The sequence below is a fragment of the Anolis carolinensis genome, chromosome 1, assembly GCF_035594765.1.
Source record: "Anolis carolinensis isolate JA03-04 chromosome 1, rAnoCar3.1.pri, whole genome shotgun sequence".
NCBI lineage: Eukaryota > Metazoa > Chordata > Lepidosauria > Squamata > Dactyloidae > Anolis > Anolis carolinensis.
In genome coordinates, this window is record NC_085841.1 from 71044539 (window position 1) to 71068755 (window position 24217).

Consider the following 24217-nt stretch of genomic DNA (forward strand, 5'->3'; position numbering starts at 1 on the left):
TTGCAGCATTCATACTTGCCTCCAACAAACAAAAAAAAACCAATCAGAAATATTGTATATTCACAACCTTTAGGAAATAATATCCCCTGATGGCGCAGTGTGTTAAAGCGCTGAGCTGCTGAACTTCTGGACTGAAAAGCCACAGGTTTGAATTGGGGGAGCGGAGAGAGCCCCCACTGTTAGCTCCAGCTTCTGCCAACCCAGAAGTTCGAAAACATGCAAATTTGAGTGCATCAATAGGTACTGCTCCGGCGGGAAGGTAACGCCGCTCCATGTAGTCATCCCACATGACCTTGGAGGAGTCTACGGACAACGCCAGCTCTTCGGCTTAGAAATGGAGATGAGCACCAACCTCCGGAGTAAGACACGACTGGACTTAATGTCTGGGGAAAACCTTTACCCTTGACCTTAACTACCACCAATTCCTTAATACTTTATTTCCCATACCACCAGACTTCGCCACAGCAACGCGTGGCCGGGCACAGCTAGTTTTTCATATAATGTTTAAAGCAAAGCTGCCCAGGGAGGGGGAAACTAGGACAATTTGTTCCCGATAACTACAAAACAAGCATCTCCTTGTCTCAGCTCCTGTGCATATCGTCAGCAGCAGCCAAAACTCAGCTTCATTCAGCCACAAAAACGCATGATTTCTTATAGAGGGCAGTGCCAGGACTCCAAACTTCACACTCATAGAACTTGGAAAAGTTCCCTGGTCTTGGACTACAGTTCCCAGACTTCCTTGGCCAGCAACAAGAGGAATAGAAGAGGTGAAGAGCAATTGGAAATAAAAGCTGCAATGCATGGTTTGTCCATTTACCAAGTGAATTAACTCCGCTGTGACTTTTGTTCTGATCTCACACAGTTATGTAAAATAAACAGCTTTGCTGCCAACAAAATACTGAGACACTTTCTGCAAGCTGCCTCAGATGCAAGAATGCCAACCTTAGATGACATTTTAGAGCATGTTGGGGAGTTTGGATTGTACCAGAAACGGGCGTTTCTTGTGCTGGCTTTGCTCTCTGCTGCCTTCACCCCCATCTATGTAGGTATTGTATTCCTGGGTTTTATACCAGAACACCACTGTCAGAATCCTGCAACTGCTGAATTAAGAGCCAGATGTGGCTGGAGTCTTGAAGAGGAGCTGAATTACACGCTTCCAAAGGAAGTGAATCATGGAAACACTGTTGCTAGTCAGTGCCAGAGATACGACATGGACTGGAACATCACTGAGCTGGACTGCACAAATCCAATAGATCTTTTCTTCGCTCATGGCAACAAGAGCAGTATTCCACTCATTCCCTGCCAAGATGGCTGGTTTTATGATGGCCAAGGTTCATCCATTGTAACAGAGGTAAGGACTGCTTGCATCAATTATTAGCTGTTTACATAGACCATAGTAATATAAAAAATACCAAAATCAAGGCCAGACCCACCCTTAGTTAGAGTAAGGTGGTTCTTTGGCAATTGATGCATAGGAAGAGGGCCAGAAGCAGCAGGGAGATATTGAAAGACAGAACTATAGTCTCATCCACAAAGCATCCTCCTGCCTTCCAGTGCAATAAAAGATTCTGTCCTGTGATAAATTCCGCATCCATTGCTATATCTTAAACTAGGGCAGCTACACAAAAGGTGGAATCAGTTTTTGTCCCTCTATTCTGCTCGGGTTAAGCTGCCATGATACTTTTTTGTTAACATGGAAGTTAACAGACATTGTTTCTAATTTTAATTTCAATAGATTTACTAGTGGGGAAGCAAAGTAGCCCATTTTTCATCATGTTTTGGTGCAGTTTTGCAGTGCATCAGTTATTTGGAAATGATATTTGGCTGAAACCATTCTTTTAACTTTTGAATGATTTTTAAATGCTATAGGGATGGTTAAAATGTAGGAGTGCTGGGCATTCAAAAAATAGAATTGATATTTGAAGCCCGCAGACTACATGTTCCCCACTTCAGCCCTGAACTTTGAAAAGTGGGATCGTTTTAGATGACACAGTTATAGCACTCCAATTCCACTTTAAGTGCCATAGGAACATTATTTGAAATCTTGTTTTTTCCAGTTTACGGACAAATATTTAGATTTCTCAGGAACAGAGCTCCAATGTCTCACCAGACTACAAGACATATGAATACATAGGGCTACAATAATGTAGTATGAACGAGTTTCAAGGCATCACCTGGCAGCTAAGATACTCATACTAAAGTCACTCCATTGGCTGCCAACTAGTTTCCAGGCAAAGTGCAAAATGATGGTTTTGACATTTAAAGCCCTACGTGGCTTGGGTCCAGGTTATCTACAGGATCACCATCTCCTGCACAATCTACCCTTTAGGATACTTAGGTCCCCTGGCAGATGCTTACTCCAGCCAGCCAGAACTCGACTGCAGAGTGTACCCCAAAGGACTTTTTATCATTTGCCCCCACAACTGTGGAATGACTTGCTGACAGGTCTGACAGCTAAACTAGCTGACAGAATTTAAAACACAATTAAAGACCCATCTCTTCCCACAGGCCTGTTTGGTCAACATTCAATCACGAGTTTTGATTTACATTCTGTTGCTACTACCCTGTTTCCCCAAAAATAAGACAGAGTCTTGTATTAATTTTTGCTCCAAAAGATGTGTTAGGCTTGTTTTCAGCAGCAAATAGGGGGAGGGGGTCAGATGGGGCCGCAAAAGAGGGAGGCTGCTTCACCTGGGTGCCCAGAAGGAAGAAGGAGCAAGAGGATCACACCACTGCTGCCTCCAACTCGGAGGGGAAGGAGGAGAAACTGGCCAGGCCTGAATTCACTTCCTTTGGATGCCGGGTGCTTTCTCACAGTGTAAATTGACATCCTGGAATATACCGGGACCCAGAACATTTTAATCAAATATGGGACTATCCCATAAAATCTGGGACACCTGGCAACCCAATATAGGAGACTTGTAGAAGAAGGGGAGAAAGAGGGAAGGAAAGGGAAGGGAAGGGAAGGGAAAAGAAAAAGGAGAAAGTCATAAGTTTCTTCCTAATGTCCTCCTGATGTGCCAGGAGGGGGGGAGGAAAATTCCTCCTATCCTCCCTCATCTCATAGCACATCGTTTCCTCCACCAGGAGAATGTGAGGAGGGAACTTATGGTGGTCTGGTACATTTTATTTCACTTTAGGGTACATGTGGGGATGGGGTGGGCACCATCCTGCACCTTCCAGGAACCCAAAAGGTTCAGGATGGCAATGGGGACTCACCCCTGGGTAGCCCCAGGACTACCCGTGAGTTCCCATAGGAAGGCCCAGATATAATGGGTTATCTAATTAATTCACAACAAACCAGGGAAACCTTGGTTTGTTCTGAATTAATGTGTTTTTACCCGAGGCATCATCTGATGCCTCCAGTTGAAACCAAGACAGGTCCCGGGATAAGGGCCTATCGGAATGGGCCCTACGTCTCAGAGAGCAAGAGCCATGAGGTTCATCAGTGCTGATTTGTGTTGTGGGGAAGCAGGTCGTTGAGGTTTTCTGTTTGTTTACAGTTGGTGTTTTTTGCTGATATGTTCCAGCTCCCCAGTTTGGGACAGCTGGAGGACCTTTACTTTAGATCTGGGATCTGTATTCTTTTTCTTTTTCTCTCTGTCTCTGTCTCTATCTATCTATCTATCTATCTATCTATCTATCTATCTATCTATAATATTGGAGTCTCTTCCAAATGGCTGGACCTGCAAACTTGTATTCTTCCTCTCCGCAGCTGTATTCGGGCTAGAATGCTTAACTCCTTGCTTTCTAGCTCAGGGACCTGATCCTGCTCCTGATCAATAGCCTGAGAAGTGGTGTGTTCTTTACAGTCCAGCTGAGGGTGTTTGACTGTCACTGATATGAATGACCATCCAGCAGGGAGAGTGGCAATTCCCAGTGGTGGTCCAGAGTATTGCCATTCTGGATTAACCCTGTGTTAAGTGGCCCATGTAGATGGGCCCTCAGTGATAATTCATGGACTAATGCTGATCTTTGAACTGTTGGTTGCCAGTCCAAGGTGAATATGATTTTGGAATTACAAAACAATGGGATGTTTTCCAGTTTAAGAAAATCCATGTTTGGATTTAGAATAGAAAATTGAAATAAATTTTCCTGCATATTCTTTAATCTGGATATTCTTTTGTTTTTAGTTTGACCTGGTATGTGAGGATGGCTGGAAGCTGGATCTGTTTCAGTCATCTGTGAATGTGGGTTTCTTTGTTGGGTCCATAGGCATTGGATACATGGCTGACAGGTTGGTCTGATTCTATAAATTAGGGGAGGAGGCTTACTATTTCTATATGTGCATCTACACTGTAGAATTAATGCAGATTGATACTATTTTAACTGTCATGGCCAAATGCTATGGAATCATGGAAGTTGTAGTTTTACAAGGTCTTTAACCTTCTCTGCCAAAGACTGCTGACGTCAAACTGCATTTATTCTACAATGGAATGTGACTGATTTAGCCAAGGAGTAAATTCACTTGCTGTTTTTACTCCCATGGCATTTGTTGAGTCATCAGCCTTTTATTGGTAAATAACAACACATGCTATTTTTCTCTATAGGTTTGGCCGTAAACTGTGCCTGTTAATCACCATCCTTATCAATTCCGTCTCTGGAGTTCTCATGGCTGTTGCACCAAGCTACGTCTGGGTGGTGATCTTCCGCTTAATACAAGGGTTGGTTAGTAAAGGAGGCTGGTTAACAGGCTATATCCTGAGTAAGGCTCTTTATTGTTGTGTCCTTCAAGGATTATATAAGTAAATTAAAACATCCTATAAAATTGTTGTTGTACAATTAATTTAGGGAGCCTTGAGCCCAGATCAAAGACCTAAGGGGAAATTTATGTAGTCAGAATAGAAAGTGAGTTTCAGTGGGCTGTACTCCTGATTAATTATGTATTGGGTGGCACATTTAGCTAACTGATCAGTGCTGATCAAAATGTAAATGGAGGAGATATGAGTTCATAGGACACTTTTTCATAGACTGTTCTATTTGTTGTATTTTGCATTGAAATAAATGAAAAAAGAAGAAAATATTAAGCATATCCTTCTAACAATGACTGATGGCTTTCTATACTAAATTTAAAGTATTTTATCTCCTTTAACGAATCCCCCGGTGGTGTAATGGGTTAAACCCCTGTGCCGGCAGGACTGCTGACCGACTGGTAGGCGGTTTGAATCCGGGGAGAGCTTTCTCAGTTCCAGCTCCCCATGCAGGGACATGAGAGAAGCCTCCCACAAGGATGGTAGAGTATCAAAACATCCGAGCGTCTCCTGGGCAACATCCTTGCAGACAGCCAATTCTCTCACACCAGAAGTGACTTGCTGTTTCTCAAGTCACTCCTGACACAAAAAATAAAATCTCCTTTAACACTACCGATAGCACTAGGAAAATCAATTAACTAAAGCAACATAATAAGAATCCATATTCCTTTGATAACAAGATAGATAAAAATCTAAATATGTCATATATCTGATGAAGTCAGCTTTAGCCCATTGAAGTTTACACTATTACTTTGTTAGTCTTCCAGGTGCTATAGGGATCCTATCAGTTTTGCTGCCACAAATTGACATGGTACACATGAGATGCTTCACGTTTATTTATGTGGCACCTCAAGCTGAGAGTATTTTCAACTAGTTTGAATTGTTCTAAGTCATAACAAAACAGGAATATACTAAATGCTTCTGATTTTTATATAGAAAAAGTACTCCCCACAATGTTATAAATGCCTACTTTGGAAAGTATTACACTTCCCCTTATTAAAAATGTCTTAATATATTTAAATTTATTAAATCCACAAATATCAAGGTAGCTTTTACAATAACAGGCTTAATTATTATTGGCATAAACACAGGCATAACTGTGGTTGTGAAAATGATAACCTGGATAGACATAGCAATCCTGGAGGGTAGCAGAATCAAAGATGGAAACGATTATGAAATATAAGGACCTACAACCTCAGATTCAGCAGCTCTAGGAAGAATAAACAACTGTGGTTCCAATAATAAAATGACAAAACATCTGGATGAGGACAGGACATTACACCATCACAACATACTGCCAAGAAAGCTTTCTCTTGTCTTTCCACATGGTGTATTGCTCATACTACTGAGACACAAAAAAGCAGTGGTTCTCAACCTGGGGTCCCCAGATGTTTTTGGCCTACAACTCCCAGTAATCCCAGCCTGTTTTCCAGCTGTTAAGATTTCTGGGAGTTGAAGGCCAAAAATATCTGGGGACCCCAGGTTGAGAACCACTGCAAAAGAAGATCATTGAGAGAGAGTTTAACGATCAATCTGGCATATATATACATAGGAGGTCTATAGATTTACTAACCTTTACATAATTCTCCCTTACTTAATGTTGATCGTGTTTTTCTATCTTTCCAAAGTCACAGAATTTGTTGGATTGGACTACAGAAGAACAGTTGCTATAGTCTACCAAATGGCCTTTACTGTTGGGCTCCTTATATTTGGTGCTATTGCTTATGCAATTCCTCACTGGAGATGGCTACAACTTGCTGTTACATTGCCAAATTTCTTCTTCTTGCTGTATTACTGGTAAACAAGACTTCATTGTAGTAAGAAAAGATCTTCAGTAAAATATATGCATTGACAAATGCAACCAACAACATAATGAGCTATACCTAATTCCTCTTGGTTAGGCCCAATTAAGAGTTTCTGATACTTTGTTTCATGTTCAAAATTATTCAGAATGTTTTGTTTGAAATTAGCTACAGTGTATGTGTTTATGAAACATCAATTTTGTTTTACGCTTGAGTCCCATCTCCAAAATCTCTCATGTAAATATAAATATTCCAAAATCTGGGGGGAATTCCAAAATCCCAGGCATAAAGGGTGCTCAATCTTTATACATACTGCAAGCCATGCTCTTGGTGTTTTAGGTGCCTTCCAGAGTCCCCAAGATGGTTGATAGCCCAGCAGGAGAGTGATAAAGCTCTGAAAATCATAAAAAATATTGCCAAGGCAAACCAGAAGAAGCTACCTTCATTTATGGAGGTAAGCCTACATATTTTCCCTTCAAAATATTTATTAACCAAAAATTAGTTCTTATATTATATACATATTATTCAGATTTAAAAGGCAAAAGTCAAGAGGTGTTTAATTGTCTTATAGTGTTCTTATAGTGTAACTGCCCTCAGATCAGTCTATTTTGCTTTCAAGGATATATTGTAAGCAACTTGTGGTGTTGTGTTGTAATAATAATAATAATAATAATAATAATAATAATAATAATAATGCCAATATGTTGCATCGAGTCAGTGTTTTGCTATACTTAGTGTTGTACTGGGACAGAAGAATGCATAAAGTCAAATCCTCACTCAACCATGTGTAATATTGGGTCATTCATTTTCTCTCAAACTAACCTACTTCATGCAGTCTTGTGGGGAGGATAATATGTGGAGGGACACTTATTTCTTAAATATTTGTGAAAGTTCAATTCTACAAGAAGGTTGCTTTGATGATGGCTGACTTTACCATTAAGTTGAGACGGGTACCTCTAGTGACACTAGATGATGTAGAGTAGCAGGAAAGTAGGAGGGTCAGTGTGATGTAGTAGATTGAACATTTGACTATGTGCCCATCTACACTGCCATATAATACAGTTTAACTGCATTATATATGAAAAGACCTGTAACATGGGACATTTTTTGACATTACAATTTGGAGAAAGGAATTAAAGGTGTGTCACATGTATGGATATGCTTGTTTATATCCATAAGCAATTAAAACAGAGACATTTTTCAACTTCGTGCGAAAGGAATTTGCATGGTTCTTATAAAATCCATCATGATAGCTTTGGGTATTGTTCTTTTCTAAAAATAGTGGTTAAACAAAGGTGTGAGGTGGACAAAGGACAAAAGTTCTCTGAAAATAGGTTAAGGGAAGTCCTCTTGCTTTCTTCTGTTGGGGGTGCTTTGAATGCGATTTTCCTGCTTCTTGGCAGGGGGTTGGACTAGATTGCCCATGAGGTCTCCTCCATCTCTATGATTCTTTTTCTGGAAGTTTATCTTGAATCCCTGAAAAAATGGCTTAAAGCTTTCAAGCTCAATTGTTTTCCCTTTCATCTCCCCCCTCTCCCCTAAGTACCATACATTGCTTCATTTGATCTTTTAGAACTTACAGTCTGAGGAAGATGGGGAAGGAAAGCTACGCCCTTCCTTTCTAGATCTCGTGAGAACACCACAGATAAGGAAACACACTCTCATCTTAATGTATACTTGGTAAGAAATTTTCACTAAAAAACCCTTTCCCTTCAAAAGCACATTTTTTTATATCAATCACTTTCCATCAAAATGTTCCAAACCCTCTGGAACGCATAATTCACAGAGTAAAACCATATAGTCCCCATACTGCAATGTGTTAACTAGAGCCCCATATACACTTTCCGCATCTGCCAATGCCACGTCTTCTGAAAACCAAACACTAGCCTCTGTTTTTCTTTTATATTGAAATGTCAAGCTTTCTTTCAGAATTTCAACACAGTTTCAAAAAATATTTTTTGGATTACTGCTCTTAAATCCTCTAGCCACTAGTGCTGGATGTGAGATTCTAGAAATCGTAATCCGAATTATAGTTTTTTGTTTACTCTGCAGGGTGGACTTTCTGGATGAGCAATGTCTTGGGGAAAAGATATGGCTTCATTTGGCCTCTGTTCTTTGTCTAGGTTTACAAGCTCGGTATTATATCAGGGCCTCATCATGCACATGGGAATAGCTGGCGGCAACATTTATCTGGACTTTTTTTACTCTGCTCTTGTTGAAATTCCAGCTGCCATCATACTCATACTCACAATTGACCGAGTAGGCCGTCGCTATCCTTGGGCTGCAGCAAACCTGATGGCAGGAACTGCCTGTCTCATTACAGCCTTTGTCCCTGAAAGTAAGTGTCAGTGATTATCACATTTGCCTTTTATGTGCCAACAATTATCACATTTCTCTGTGATCTGGTTATGAGTTACAGGGCTTTTTTCCCACATAACTCTTTCTAGTGCTTATGCAGAAATTCAAAATATTCCAAAACCCTATTTTTTTGCTGCCAGGCACCCTTGGAAGTGGCCACAAGGGAGTGGCCCTATTGGTCACTACCTGTATCCAGCCCAGAGATAATGAAAAAGACTCCCCTCCATTCTTGGTTACTTTGCTAAAGGGGCAGAAATTATGTTACAGTCCTTGAAGAAAAATTCTTCAAGCACTGAATGTATGACTAATCCAGGCATGGGCAAACTTCGGCCCTTCAGGTGTTTTGGACTTCAACTCCCATAATTCTTAACAGTCTACCTGCTGTTAGGAATTATGGGAGTTGAAGTCCAAAACACCTGAAGGGTCGAAGTTTGCCCATGACTGGCCCATCCTTCAACTATGTTTATACAAATACAAGTATTCCAAAATCTTGAGGGGGGAAATCTGAAAAAATTCTGATTCCAAGCACTTTGGATAAGGGAGACTCAACCTATATAGATCTATATATATAAAAGAGTAATGGCATCAGGGCAGTGGACAAAACAACAAAAGTACAGGCCCCCCAACCTCAAAATTTGACAACACAACCCATCATCCACGGCACTAGGTTGATACAACAAAAAGAAAAGAAAAATAAAGTCCTAATTAGAGAGAGAGTAATAATTGTTTTTATCCAATTGCTGCCAGTTAGAGTGCTAAGCTCCACCCACTTGGTTTCCTAGCAACCTACTCAGCTCACGGGACAGGCACAGTTAGGCCTCACTTAGGCATTTTCCATAGATTATCTGATTTTAACAGGATTAAATGGCAGTGTAGACTCAAGGCCCTTCCACACAGCTATATTACCCATTTATAATCTTATATTATCTGCTTTGAACTGGATTATCTTGAGTCCACACTGCCAGATGCACTTCAGTGTGCATTTTATACAGCTGTGTAGAAGGGGCCTCATATAATCCAGTTCTAAGCAGATATAAGATTATAAATATACAGTAGAGTCTCACTTATCCAACATAAACAGGCCGGCAGAACGTTGGATAAGTGAATATGTTGGATAATAAGAGATTCAGAAAAAGCCTATTAAACATCAAATTAGGTAATGATTATACAAATTAAGCACCAAATATCATGTTATACAACAAATCTGACAGAAAATGTAGTTCGATACTCAGTAATGCTATGTTGTAATTACTGGATTTACAAATTTAGCACCAAAATATCACAATGAATTTAAAACACTGACTACAAAACATTGACTACTAAAAGGCAGACTGCGTTGGATAATCCAGAACTTTGGATAAGCAAATGTTGGATAAGTGAGATTCTACTGTAATATGAAATAATTACTGTGGTAATCCAGAACAACCCAATTCTGCAATGGAGGACACAATCCAAGCACGCCCAACAGATGGCCACCCAGCCTCTCAATAATAATAAGAATAAGAATAAGAATATTGTACAATCCTAAGATTAGCAGATACCCCTAAGGATCATCCAGTTCAACTTCCTTATATCATGCAGGAGGACACAATCCAACCACTCCTGACAGATGGCCATCCAATATCTGCACAATAATAACACACATCGAATCATAGCATCAGACAGTTAGGAGACACACCTAAAGGCCATCCACTCCAACTCAACTCTGCCATGGAGGACACAATCCAAGCACTCCCAACAGATGGCCACCCAGCCTCTCAATACTAATACTACTACTAATAATAATAATAACATCATACAATCCTAAGGTTTGGAGTTACCCCTAAGGGTCATCCAGATCAGCTTCCTTCTACCATGCAGGAGGACACAGTCCAAGCGCTCCTGACAGATGGCCATCCAGCCTCTACATAATAATGATGATGAAGAAGATAATAATAATAATAATAATAATAATAATAATAATAATAATAATAATAAAAGCATAGAATCCAAGAGTTTGGAGAGACTCCTAGGGACCATCCAGCCCAACCCTTTCTACTATGCAGCTGGACACAACCCAAGCTTTCACAACACATGGACAACGTATAAATACTATACAATACTAAAGGTAAAGGTAAAGGTTTCCCCCTGACGTTAAGTCCAGTCATGTCTGACTCTGGGGACTGGTGCTCATCTCCATTTCTAAGCCGAAGAGCCGGCGTTGTCCGTAGACACCTCTATCCTCACCACTTTCACAGTACACAAATAACCAAATGCATACTAAACATAAAGACAACCATACAACAGACATTCAATACCACCACTACCTCAACAAGTTCTCACCAACACCACCAGACAACGCCACAGCAACGCGTGGCCGGGCACAGCTAGTACTTTATAATATCAATTGTAACTATTTGTTGAAATGTAGCTCACCAATGAAAGGAAGATTGACACATTATTCATCAGCACACCACTCACCAGTGTTGCAACACTGGGTTTTTGAGTATAGCTGCCTTGCTTTTAATGGGAGTGGATAGGAGGGATTTACAAGATCATACGTCTAGCTCAGGCATGGGCAAACTTTGGCCCTTCGGGTGCTCTGGACTTCAACTCCCACAATTCCTAACAGCCTCAGGCCCCTTCCTTTTCCCCCTCAGCTTCATCAAGCCAAATGTCTTCTCACTGATAAAAACCTACTGACACAACTCTATAATCCGGCAAGTAGTTTTTTCAATCCTCAGTGTGCTTTTGTGGCACACAACTGCTTGGAGAGGAATTTTGTCTCCGTCTCCAGTCCATTAACAGATTTGAATTGATTTTTATATTTGAGTTATTTTTAATATACGGTAGTTTAGATTTGCAATGTTGGTTTTAATTCTGTCAATTTTGTTTTGAGGTGTTTTCTTTTCTTTTCCAGTCCTTTACAGGGGGTAGCTTCCTTTTTCAAAACCCTGCCCTTATTTTGTTTTTGCTTATGTATATGGCTGCTTTTTCTCAGAGCATCTTCCCAATTTTTGCTTCCAAAACATTTTTGGAAGGACATCACCTAAGAAGATTTCAGGGAGAAGGCATTTAGTGCATAGCAAGTAACACAACATCGAGTTTGAAAAATAACCATAAAAGTAACACAAGTTAATATTTTTTTAAATCATTCCAAGGTCTGCTGTACATGCAATCCTTTGATAAGGAGTGTGAGGCTAGCCCTATTTAAGATTCAAAACATTCAAGAGTTAATTTTCTTTAAATGTGTGAAGGGGGGTGCACTAACCTTGACCCTCTGTCATACGTTTCCTCATATGAAAGGGAAAATCTGAAGCAGAGACCCCCTATTTTGTGTTGTTACTCGCAACATGAGTCCGATTATGTACAAAAGCACGCAAGGTATGCTTCATAAAGCGAAATGATGGGGCTGTGGCGCAGCTGGTTAGTAGCCAGCTGTAATAAATCACTACTGACCAAGAGATTATGAGTTCGAAGCCAGCCAGGGTCAGATTGAATGCCTGACCATTAAATAGCATAGCTTGTTGTTGGCCTAAGCAACCGAAAGACAGTTACATTTGTCGAGTAGGAAACCACTTAATGCAAGGAGGCTAATTTAACTAATTTATGACAACATAAAAACGTCCAGCAGCATGCGGAAGAATGAGGAAGTAGTCCATCAAGGACTTGGTGTCACAGTGGAATGTGAAGCAGCAGCTCCCCCTTTGGGGTGAGAAGGGTGGAATATAAATACTGCAAATAAATAAATAAATAAAATGAGAAGGGCTGGTAGATAAATGAGAGGTGTGCAATACTACATTAGCTAAAAGATATTTCTATCTTCATTTAAGTTGGTGAGAAATAAATCTGGGGTGTTATATATATGTGTGAGAAGTTTTGTTTGAAAGGACTTGAGAGGTTGGGTTTTGGTAATAATGATCATGAATTCCTCATCTGCCAATTCTTAGCTTACATCTGCCTTCTTTAGCTATAATCTTGTACCCAGACCCTTGGGATTTTCATAAAAATCAAATAGATCCAGCAAGGCTGGTTTCTGCCACCGGCTCCTGAAGTAGAATTACTGATCAGAGTTTTTTTTAAAAAAAAATATCAAATGTTATCAGGAAAGAAAACCCACGAGACGCTAGGAAAACATTCAGCAAAAACTCTTTTGCAATGTCTTTTCAGATCTGTATTGGCTTAAAATGACAACTGCTTGCTTAGGCAGAATGGGCATCACAATGTGCTTTGAAATGGTTTGCTTAGTCAATGCAGAACTATTTCCAACATTCCTCAGGTGAGTGAACCCCCTTTAGAGACTCTAGGACAGGCCTGGGAAAACTTGGGCCCTCCAGGTATTTTGGACTACAACTTCCACAATTCCTAACAACCGGTTGTTAGCAATTGTGGGAGTTGAAGTTCAAAACTCCTGGAGGGCCAAAGTTTGTACATACAGTAGAGTCTCACTTATCCAAGCTAAACGGGCCGGCAGAAGCTTGGATAAGCGAATATCTTGGATAATAAGGAGGGATTAAGGAAAAGCCTATTAAACATCAAATTAGATTATAATTTTACAAATTAAGCAGCAAAACATCATGTTATACAACAAATTTAACAGAAAAAGTAGTTCAATGCACAGTAATGTTATGTTGTAATTACTGTATTTACGAATTTAGCACCAAAATATCATGATATATTGAAAACATTGACTACAAAAATGGCTTGGATTATCCAGAAGCTTGGATAAGTGAGATTCTACTGTACCTGCTCTAAGGTAAAACAACATCTCTTCTCAAAGCAGTGGTGCTGTTAGACCAGGAACACAGCACCCTAAATGGACAGTCATATCTGTCCATTTGGGGTCTTAACACTGACCAGGTTGTTCAGAGTAAAAGGAAGCATGTGGGCAGCAAGTGGCCAGTGAAGACTTCTGCCGTGTGCTTTTTAAAATAATTTCTTTGAGTAACTGGACCAACCAGGTGTTGGGAGCTGGGGGACAGGAGCAGACTTCATAAATATTATGACATTCCATTTTTTTCAGCTGATTTTGAAATGTCTCTGTTTTTCTGGCATCATTCCTCTTTCCACTTTTGCCCTCAGTTATTTCAATTGCTACAAACTGAGATCCCATCTATGCTGACCATTTAATGCAGTTTTAAACTGGTATTGAAGAAAGCAGTTTCGTTGTGAAAATGATTAAAATAGGAAACCTGTAATCCGTTTAAGGCCAGGATGGGCATTACACAAACCACAGAGCACAGATGTGCATAAAGGATTTTCTTTCATGCACTATTGTAGGTGTTTGTTGTTTATCCATCATAGTTTGAAGCTAGCTTTGAACTGCATTAAATGGTTGGCATAGATGGTGCCTACATTCAAAGTGTAAACATGTTTGCACTCAGTTAACTTGGTGGGGAGAGGCAGGGCAGATTCTTGCCCATCCCAGTAGACTCAGCCAAAAGCAAACAGCTGCGGCCTCTCCCACTTTGTGTATGCTTTCTCGTTAATCAGTTTTTCCCATCTGACTACAACCCAATGTTGTTTCTTCATATTTTTCCTGGCCTCCATATGAGAAATATTGGAGGATGTATGTATGCATATAGGGATGGGAAAAGGTTTGGAGCGGTTCCACACATATAATTATCTCAGGAACATTCGCGTTTTAAAAAAGCGAATGTCACCAGGTCCCCATCCACAAACACCCTAGAAAATGTGTGCATTCTGGGGTGGGTGTCCAGATGTTCTGCCGGAACTTTCCGGGGGAACACCCGGATACTCTAACCCCCCTCCCCAAAAGCCCCCCAAATCCCTTTGAAAAGTAAATTAACTTACCGGGCCTCCAATAAAGTGGTTCAACAGCTCTCCTGACACATAGCAATGACACGTCAGGTAAGTTAATTTACTTTTCAAAGGGGTTTGGGGGGCTTTTAAAGAGCGGGTAGGTGTTGTCAGTGGAAGTATGGGGTTTATCCCGCGCCTTCCTGGAAGGCACATAATAAACCCACTGACAAATTAATTCGCCACAAACCAGGATTTTCCTGGTTTGTGGAGAATTAATTCGTGTTTTCCAAAGACGTCATCTGGACAGCCTCTTTTGTGGCAGGAAGTCCCACATTAAAGGGGCTGTCTGGATGCATTGTCAGTAATAAATAGAATTCATTGGAAGTGGATTGCTGATAAAACTGCCTTTTTGTGCAATAGAAGAGGATATCTTTAGGTATGTTGCTGCTCCTTTAAGGTGCAGCTATATAATTTGTAAAATTTCTTGTAGTGCATTCCAGAGCAGAGGAGTAGATTACTTGGAATATCCTTCCTGGCTAGATCTGAGGAGACTGTGAAAGATTACTCAGTCAGCCTTTGCATCACAGTACAATAATCCCTTTAATCCCTTTCACAGTCCCTTGTGAAATCACAAGGAATGGTACTTGTGATTTCATTTATCCATACTTGACAAATATGTCTTCCCTAGGCATTTTCTAGGTCCTCCAGCTCTGCTTTGGTATTTTTATGTCAGGGTCTTTCATTTCAAAAGGATTCACTATTATCCACAGTTTAATATATCAGCTTGAAGTCCAGGGATATGTCCCCTACCGATACAGAAATTTATACTATATGGAAGAAAGAAATCATCATATGTCATAATGTTATTGTCAAAGTGGCTATAATGGTGGTTTCTATTAAAAGAAAAATGCCAGGAGTGTCATTTGATTCTTCAGAGCCTGACAGACAAAAACAAAAAAAGAGAGGGAATATGGATCAAATCTACTTTTGCTCACTTTTTCAATAGTTCATCACAGTTCTCAGCTGAGAATTCTTCAGAGACACTATTTATGGTTATCTTATGTGCATGCGTTTGATTTTGTATTTTAAGGAACCTGGGGGTCCTTGCCTGCTCTTCCATGTGTGATATTGGTGGGATCATAACTCCGTTCATTGTCTATCGGCTGGCAAATATCTGGAATGAATTGCCACTTGTCGTCTTTGGTAAGAATTTGATCTTGTTCTTTTGTGTCAAATGAGAATATATGATGCTTTTAGAGTACTATGTGAGAGGATCCTCAGCTATAGATATATCTAACAGTCAAGAAGCTCAGATAGAAGCTATGAATCTGCAGGCACTGACGCTGGAAAGGAAAAAAATGACTACTTGTATCTCAGATCGGAGCCCCTGATGGCGCAGCGCGTTAAAGTGCTGAGCTGCTGAATTTGTGGATCGAAAGGTCACAGATTCAAATCTGGAGAGCGGAGTGAGCGCCCGCTCTTAGCCAAAGCTTCTGCTAATCTAGCAGTTCGAAAAAATGCAAATGTGAGTAGATCAATAGGTATCGCTCTGGCGGGAAGGTAATGGCGCTCCATTCAGTCATGCCAGCCACATGACCTTGGAGGTGTCTACAGACGAACACCGGATCTTTGGCATAGAAATGGAGATGAGCACCAACCCCCAGAACTGGACACGACTGGACTTAATCTCAGGGGAAAACCTTTACCTTTACTATCTCAAATCATATGTGCTGTTTCATGCAATAAAGACAGACCATACTTGCATACCTGAGAGATAGATATATATTTTGAAATGTCAGAGGGGGGTGTCATTGCAATTGTATAAAACCTTTTCACCCAAGGGAGTTCTTCCTGCAATTTCACTTACCAGTGCCATTGCTTCCAGAAGAGTTTATAGGCATCTCTCAATCCCTCAGGGCAAGTCTATGGTATTTTTGGGTCAGAAGTTGACCTCCCACCTTCAAGCATTTGTACAAATGTGTATTTATTTATTTACTTTAGTTATATTCCGCCCTTCTCACCCCAAAGGGGACTCAGGGCGGATCACATCGACACATATAACGTGATCCCCGGGCCCAATCCACAGAGCACCCACAGTGGGAAAGACCAATGTTTTCTGAAAGACCCAAGTGTTTCCACTTGTCAAATTTCTTTGGCACAAAGCAGAGTTTTCCTGCCTTGTTCCAAACAAATTCGTTTTTACCTGAGGCGTTGTTTGGACGCCACAGGTAAAAACGCGGGCACTCGTGCATTTTAGACACTGTCTTGATTCGCCCTTAGAATGTATCTCCTGCAGATAAGGCGGTCTGACTGTAGCATTTATTCGGAACTCTCCTGCTCAAGAAGTCCCAACTATTATCCCAGCCCATTTTCTGCCTAAGCAGATCTCCATCGGAAGGTTGAAAGTGGATTACCCAGTAACACCCGTACTGACCCTTGCAATGGGTGGATTAGTCAAGACTTCGTTTCAGTTTCCTCAATGCTGTCGTATGAACCTATGAACTATTGTGGAAAATTAAAATGGCAACTCCAAGTCATTCTTGGAATGTTATTGCTGTTACCCTGAGAAGTTACCCTGAGGGGGTTAATAAGTGTTAATGCAAGTATAACTAATGCTTGACACCTTCTGCAGTTTGGTCATTTTAATTATTCAGAGTTTTTGCTATCATGTTTTATTTGTATAACTATGCATTCTTTAAAATTTATTTCTTACTATTTTAAACTGAAATTTCTTATTGTAATAAGTCTGTTAATGATCATTTCTCATATTTTGATATTGTTTTATTTAATTATGGCATTTAATATATGCCTTTTTATATGCATGTAAACTGCCTTGAGTCCCTCTAGGGCAGGAACGAGCAAACTTTGGGCCCTTCAGATGCTTTGGACTTCAACTCCCACAATTCCTAACAGCCTCGGGTCCTTTCCTTTTCCCCCTCAGCCCTTAAACTGAGTTGGACCGGGTGTTAGGAATTTATTTATTTCCAACATTTATATCCCGCCCTTCTCACCCGAAGGGACTCAGGGCGGCGTACAAAATTGGCAACAATTCAATGCCTACACATAATTAAAACAGCAATAAAAATCAAATAAAACAATTAAAACAATATAAAGATATAAAACATATGATTAAAATCTAATTCTTCCAAAATCCTCGTGCTGTAGCCGTAAATCAGTCCGGGTCGTCTTTATCATTTAATCTTCGAAAGCCTGGGCACATAGCCATGTTTTCAGGGCTTTTCTAAAACTCAAAAGGGTTGGGGCTTGCCGTATTTCTCTGGGAAGGGTGTTCCACAGCCGGGGAGCCACCACCGAGAAGGCCCTGTCCCTCGTCCCCACCAGCCGCGCCTGTGAGGCAGGTGGGACCGAGAGCAGGGCCGCACCAGATGACCTTAGGGATCTTCCTGGCTCATAAGAGGAGATACGTTTGGACAAGTAGATTGGGCCAGAACCGTTTAGGGCTTTATAGGTCAAAACCTATAGGAATTGTGGGAGTTGGTCCAAAACACCTGAAGGGCCCAAGTTTGCCCATGCCTGCTCTAGGGAGAGACGCGGTCGAGAAATAAAGTATTGTTATTATTATTATTATTATTATTATTATTATTATTATTATTACTACTACTATTACTACCGTGTTTCCCCAAAAATAAGACATCCCCTTTGCTCAGGGCTCCCTCAAGCCTACTGCCTGCTAGCTTGACTGCTCTCAGATATGAGAGCTGACAAACATCCTTAGGATTCTAAAAACACAATCAGAAGAAATGACAGAAAACTATTTGTCAAGACCTGTGACTATATTTTTGGTCATTCTAGGATCCATTCACTGTACGCTAATAACCTATTACTTATGTCCAGGTGTCCTTTATATATTTTTTCTGAATTTTTAGCAGAAAATATATTTTTCTCACATACATTGAATTTCTAGAACAGACAGGTAATTTTTCATCTTATGAAAAAAAAAACCTCAGATCATACATAAATATTATGTGGAGGAGTGGAGAAACAACTTTCATCAACAAATATCTGTCATTTCCTGCAATACACAACAGTAATGCATTTTTGGCATGACTAACATACTGCTGAAATGCTGTAGTATTGCTTAATGCTATTTTGAAAACATAAGCACATAGCTTGACTTCAACTGACCTTTTGTTTGTGCTGTGTTTCCATTTTCAAGCTGTGATTGGCCTCATTGATGGTGTTTTGGTACTACTCTTGCCAGAAACCAAAGGAAAAACTTTACCGGAAACAATAGAAGAAGCTGAAAATTTGTACAGGTATAGTCCCATTAACATGTGCTAAAGCAGAAGAAGGCAACTACAACCTTCCAAAAATTTATGGATTGCTGCTGCCATGAATCCCCATTTCTGGATAGGGCTGGTGAAAGCTTTATGCTACTATTATCTGGAGAAGCATTATGAGCAAACGGTGTCTCCTCAGTACCAGAATAACAATTGAATGGTCATTTCTGATCTAGGACAAACCTATGGCAAACAGGGCTTTCTTGGCATGATTTGTTCAGGGTGGGTTTCCCATTGCCTTTCTCTGAGGCTCAGAGAGTGTGATTTGCCCAAAGCCAAACCAGTGGTTGAATGGGGCTCCTGATCTCCAGAGCCTCAGGATTCAAACCTCTACACCTCACTGGGTCTCCAGAATTGTCTTCAAAAGCTTTATTCAGTAGGAAGAATACTTACACATTATCTCAGTGTCAACTAGAAAGAGTATCTTGACAAGTATCAGCCATCAACCGGAGGTGAAAAATTATACACCACCAAAGGAGGAAAGATGGAGAAGGAGGGCCCAATAGACTCAACAAAAAGCAAACTGTTGCAACTTCTCCAAGCTTGTGTGTTCTTCCTCAATAATATCTTTTGCCATTTTGACCACACTTCAATGCTGCTTGTGCCATGTTTCACCTGTGAAATGCGAGTAGACAGAGTCGGCCCTAGGTATTTTTCAAGTGTAGGCGAACAGAATTTTGGTGCCCCCCCCCCAACCAATCACTGAAAAATAAAAGCGTTGGATAAGCAAAAATGTTGGATAATAAGGATGGATTAAGGGAAAGCCTATTAAACATCAAATTACATTAAGATTTTACAAACTAAGCACCAAAACATCATGTTTTACAACAAATCAACAGAAAAAGCTGTCTTGACTGTGCCCCCATATGTTTTGCGCCACAGGCGACTGCCTAATTTTCCCCATTGTTGGACCGCCTTTGCGAGTAGGTATAGATACTAAGAGCCCCCAGTGGCGCAATGGGTTAAACCGCTGAGCTGCCGAACTTGCTGACCGAAAGATTGGTGGTTCGAATTTGGGGAGCAGAATGAGCTCCCGCTATTAGCCCCAGCTTCTGCTAACCTAGCAGTTCGAAAACATGCAAATGTGAGTAGATCAATAGGTACCAGTGCTCCATGCAGTTGTGCTGGCCACATGACATAGGAGGTGTCTATGGACAACGTCAGCTCTTCAGCTTAGAAATGGAGATGAGCACCAACCCCCAGAGTTGGACACGGCTAGACATAATGTCAGGGGAAACATTTATATTTACCTCTATGGATATGATTCACTATCATCTGTCATAGTTGGCTGCTGCTCCTGGTATGGATATGCCTATTTGCATACTGAGATATGAGCAGTTAATCTGTGGTAGCTCCAAGAGCTATCAGCAGCATCCAGCCACACATCTGGAGCCATTTTAGACTGACAACCTCATCACACTGATTTTTTGCTTCGTCCTGGGACTCTTCCAGGACGGAGCCAAGATGGAGACCCCACCCCCACCCCTGGAGCCCTTCACACAACTCAAGGCTACTTCCAGCGGGTTCTATCCTGGAAGCGTCCTTTGGACAGAACCCAGAGAACTCAGGAGGCTCCCCGTATTCTCATTACTTAGACTTGTGCCAGTGCGATGTCTTCCCTGTGTGATGGGGAAAGTAGAGATGCGGATAATGCAGACAATGTGGTTGATATGGGCATGGGATGACAGTTCCCCCCGCTGCTCCATGAACTTGCCACGCTGCCTGACAAATCCCCCCCCCCCCCCACTGTTGCCCATGTTTGAGAGCTCAATGTGATGAGGTCCCTGGTCCACCTAACTCTCCCCCATTTTACTATGACAGCACTTGAATCTCATGAATTTCCCAATGTGCCTGAATATCATGTTGCTACGGTGTTTCAAAGCAACATGATATTTACGCACACTGGGAAATTAAAAATGGTAGATGGCCACCATTTTTAAGGTAATGTGTGATATAAGTAAAAGTATACCTTTAATAGTGCATTAGTTTTCAATCTCATTTCTAATATGTATTCAATCTGTTTTTCTGTTTTTATTTCTACAGACAAGGAAAGCCCAAAGAAAACATTATTTATCTTCAGGTTAAAACATCAAACGTGGCACCTTATTAGGGACAGTTTTCTCCAAGATTTTTTTCTCTTTGGTGATACATGAAGGAAAGGGAACAACATCCTTTGGCCTAATTCATTAAATTCTGTAACCCTCTGATTCTTTGCTCCTACTATGACTCCAGTGCATTTTTCAGGATTCTGCTGTCCTAGAGAGCATAAGTTAGTATAGACAGTGCCTCCCAGTGTAGCTTTGAGGAGCTGTTCTGTCTGAGGATGCCACAATGCTAGGAGATGCATATAAACAAAAATCAAATGCATCCATCCAGACATATGCATGTGCAAGACTCTCTGATTCTAACAGGCAACAGATGATCATGTGCTTAACTTCTGCATTGAAATAAATCAGAAAGAAGTATGTTTAATGTTGGCCAGACTCTCTACCAAGCAAAAGTTGGCCAACAACAAATTGTCTTTTTAAAAATTGGAAACTTCTCTGTGCCCCCGGCATCTGCACAATGGGTTTCCTAAGTCCCCCTGATGTAGATTTTAGCACATTCATAATTAGGGGTACATCTTCACTATAGAACTGATCCAGTTTGATTCCATGACCACCCATATCTCAATGCTATTGAATCATGGGAGCTATAGTTTTAGAAGAGTGCTGGTGCCTCATCAAGCTCCAAATACTAGGATCTCACAGCACTGAGACACGGCAGTTAATGTGGTGTCAAACTGCATTAATTTTACACTGTAGCTGCACCCAAAGTTTTGCTATAGCTAAGCAAAGAGGCGTATGGCATTCAAAGCCCAAGCAGCAGCTGCACTCCCATAGTTTGACCGCTCTAGCTCTGGAATTTTTTGTATCAAATAGGAAACTGTTTTGGCCTTCAACTCCCAGAAACAGCTGGTAAACTGGCTGGGATTTCTGGGAGTTGTAGGCCAAAACACCTGGGGACCCACAGGTTGGGAACGACTGGTTTACAAGCTCATCCGAGATAAAGAGAGGAATCAAGAAAGTCAAAATGTAAAACAAACTGGCCAAAAACAATCAATGCATGATAAAATCCCTTTAATATTTCTTACTGTAGATACACTTCAACCAATCAAGTTCTCATTGCTTTGGGATGGCATATTTGTTTGTTTTGTTTTGTTTTTGCTTTCTATAAAACCACCCCTCTTCATTCTGAATCTGTGTCCATCGTCCTTTTAGTAGATATGACTGCAATTCTAAGCATTCACTGATGCCATTAAAATAAATTAGATGGCAGAAAGAAAATTCTTGTAGATGTGTCTTGTGTTGAAATTTCATCAGCCGATCCATTTAGTTTCATAAACTCTGTTGAATGTCTTGATGAATTTTTAATCTGATGAATATGGAATTTCATTGTGCAACTGACAGGACATTACTTTCAAGGGAAAGGCTACAAGGTATTAGTGCAAGATCCTGATGAAATTAATGGTAACAACATTTATAGGAGAAAGCTGTAGAGAAGGTTGATTACCAAATTAACAAAAGATTATATTCAGGGAGAAAGCTACAATATTATTTGTGAAGGAAAGAACCACACCCTGTCTTACGAAATGTTGTTTGTGATAAATAAAAGAAGTGAAAGTTAACATGACTCCTTTCCAGTGCAAATCAATTGTGCCAAAGGTCAGAGACGTAAGTGGCTTGCACTTAACTATATACAGTATCCAGCATTTAATGAGTTCTGGAAATATTTAGCATTTATACGTATTTGTAGATTTTTTTCCTTTCTGGCTGGCTTTAGGTGCTTATCCAGCCAACTTCTGTCTGCGCATTTAATATCCATAGATGCATTGGGGAGATGTATGAATCAGAGCAAAAGAAGCTGAGAATTCCCATAGCGTTCAATTTGGTTTCATTGTTGTCTTTAATTTAACCCTTGGGGTACTCCATCCTATGTATATATGTATTTATTTACAGTATTTATATTCCACCCTTCTCATCCTGAAGGGGACTCAAGGAGGATCACAATGCACATATAGATGGCAAACATTCAATGCCATTAGACACACAACATTTATAGACAGACACAGAGTCAATTTAACATTCCAGCTTCCAGGCTTCATGAGGGTATACCCGATTCCAGCCACAGGGGGAGCTGCCGCTTCACCATCCACTTGTGACACAGAGTACTTGATGGAGTACTTCTTCATTCTTTCGCGCACTGCTGGAAGGTTTTATGTGTCTTAAATTAGTTAAATTAGCCTCCCTGCATAAGCAGTACCTAAATTTCCTACTTGACAGATGCAACTGTCTTTCAGGCTGCATAGGTCAACAGCAAGCTAGACTATTAATGGTTGGGAGCTTATTCCGACCCAGGCTGACTTCGAACTCATGACCTCTCGGTCAGAAGTGATTTATTGCAGCTGGCTACTAACCAGCTGCGCCACAGCCCAGTCCTTTGCACGCATACCTTACTCTATCTCATCCATCCTCCTCAGGTATTTGATCACACAAAGCCATTGTTTAAGCTCATGGTAAACAATAAATCAGTTTGGGCCCATGGTAGTTTTGACTTGTTTGAATAGTTAATGTTTGGCTCAAAAGTAACTCTTAATTTGAGTGTTCTTGGAGGAAAATATCCAGTTTTTTAAAATGTCTTTGTACCAGAGCTCAAAGGGGTTATTGTTTTTATGATCACTCTCAAAATCTCCCATTTCCCCATGGAAGCTAGCTAAGAAAGCTAAGAAGCTGAACTCTTAAAAAGTAACTTCCTCAAACTCTGGCTTCTCAATAAAACATTATTTCTCATCATGATAAATGATATTGTCTCTTCAGACCCAGCCCTAATTGCCAGCCTGGCATCAATTCATCAAGAGGACCGATGTCTCCGCAGATGAAAAGTCCATCCTAATGGAATGTATAGAAGAGAATAGTAGGAAGATATGATGAGGGAAGGGGATAATAACATAAAAATAACAGAAAAACTGATTATTTCTCAGATTTAAATATCACTCTTCTGTCAAGAAGTTCAAGGACAAACTAGGCATTAGACATTTTCATGGAAAAGGTACTATATAGCTGAAACTGAGGCAGAAGGGGCCGGGCTGTGGCGCAGCTGGCTAGTAACCAGCTGCTATAAATCACTACTGACCAAGAGGTCATGAGTTCGACGCCCGGGTCGGGTTAAGCCTCCGACCATTAAAAAAAAAAAAAGCCCCGGCTTGCTGTTGACCTATGCAGCC

General features: G+C 40.6%; 1 protein-coding gene across 1 annotated transcript; it reads left to right on the forward strand.

Annotated features, from left to right (window-relative positions):
• The first annotated feature begins 757 nt into the window (after positions 1 to 757).
• Positions 758 to 22626, forward strand: slc22a2 (solute carrier family 22 member 2). The gene is made up of 11 exons (XM_003215785.4): positions 758 to 1351; positions 4134 to 4237; positions 4551 to 4705; positions 6380 to 6548; positions 6893 to 7007; positions 8127 to 8233; positions 8677 to 8891; positions 13061 to 13169; positions 15744 to 15856; positions 18831 to 18930; positions 20998 to 22626. Exons 1-11 carry the CDS (start codon positions 935 to 937, stop codon positions 21062 to 21064), a joined length of 1671 nt encoding a protein of 556 aa, XP_003215833.2. The 5' UTR covers positions 758 to 934; the 3' UTR covers positions 21065 to 22626.
• The last annotated feature ends 1591 nt before the right edge of the window (positions 22627 to 24217 follow it).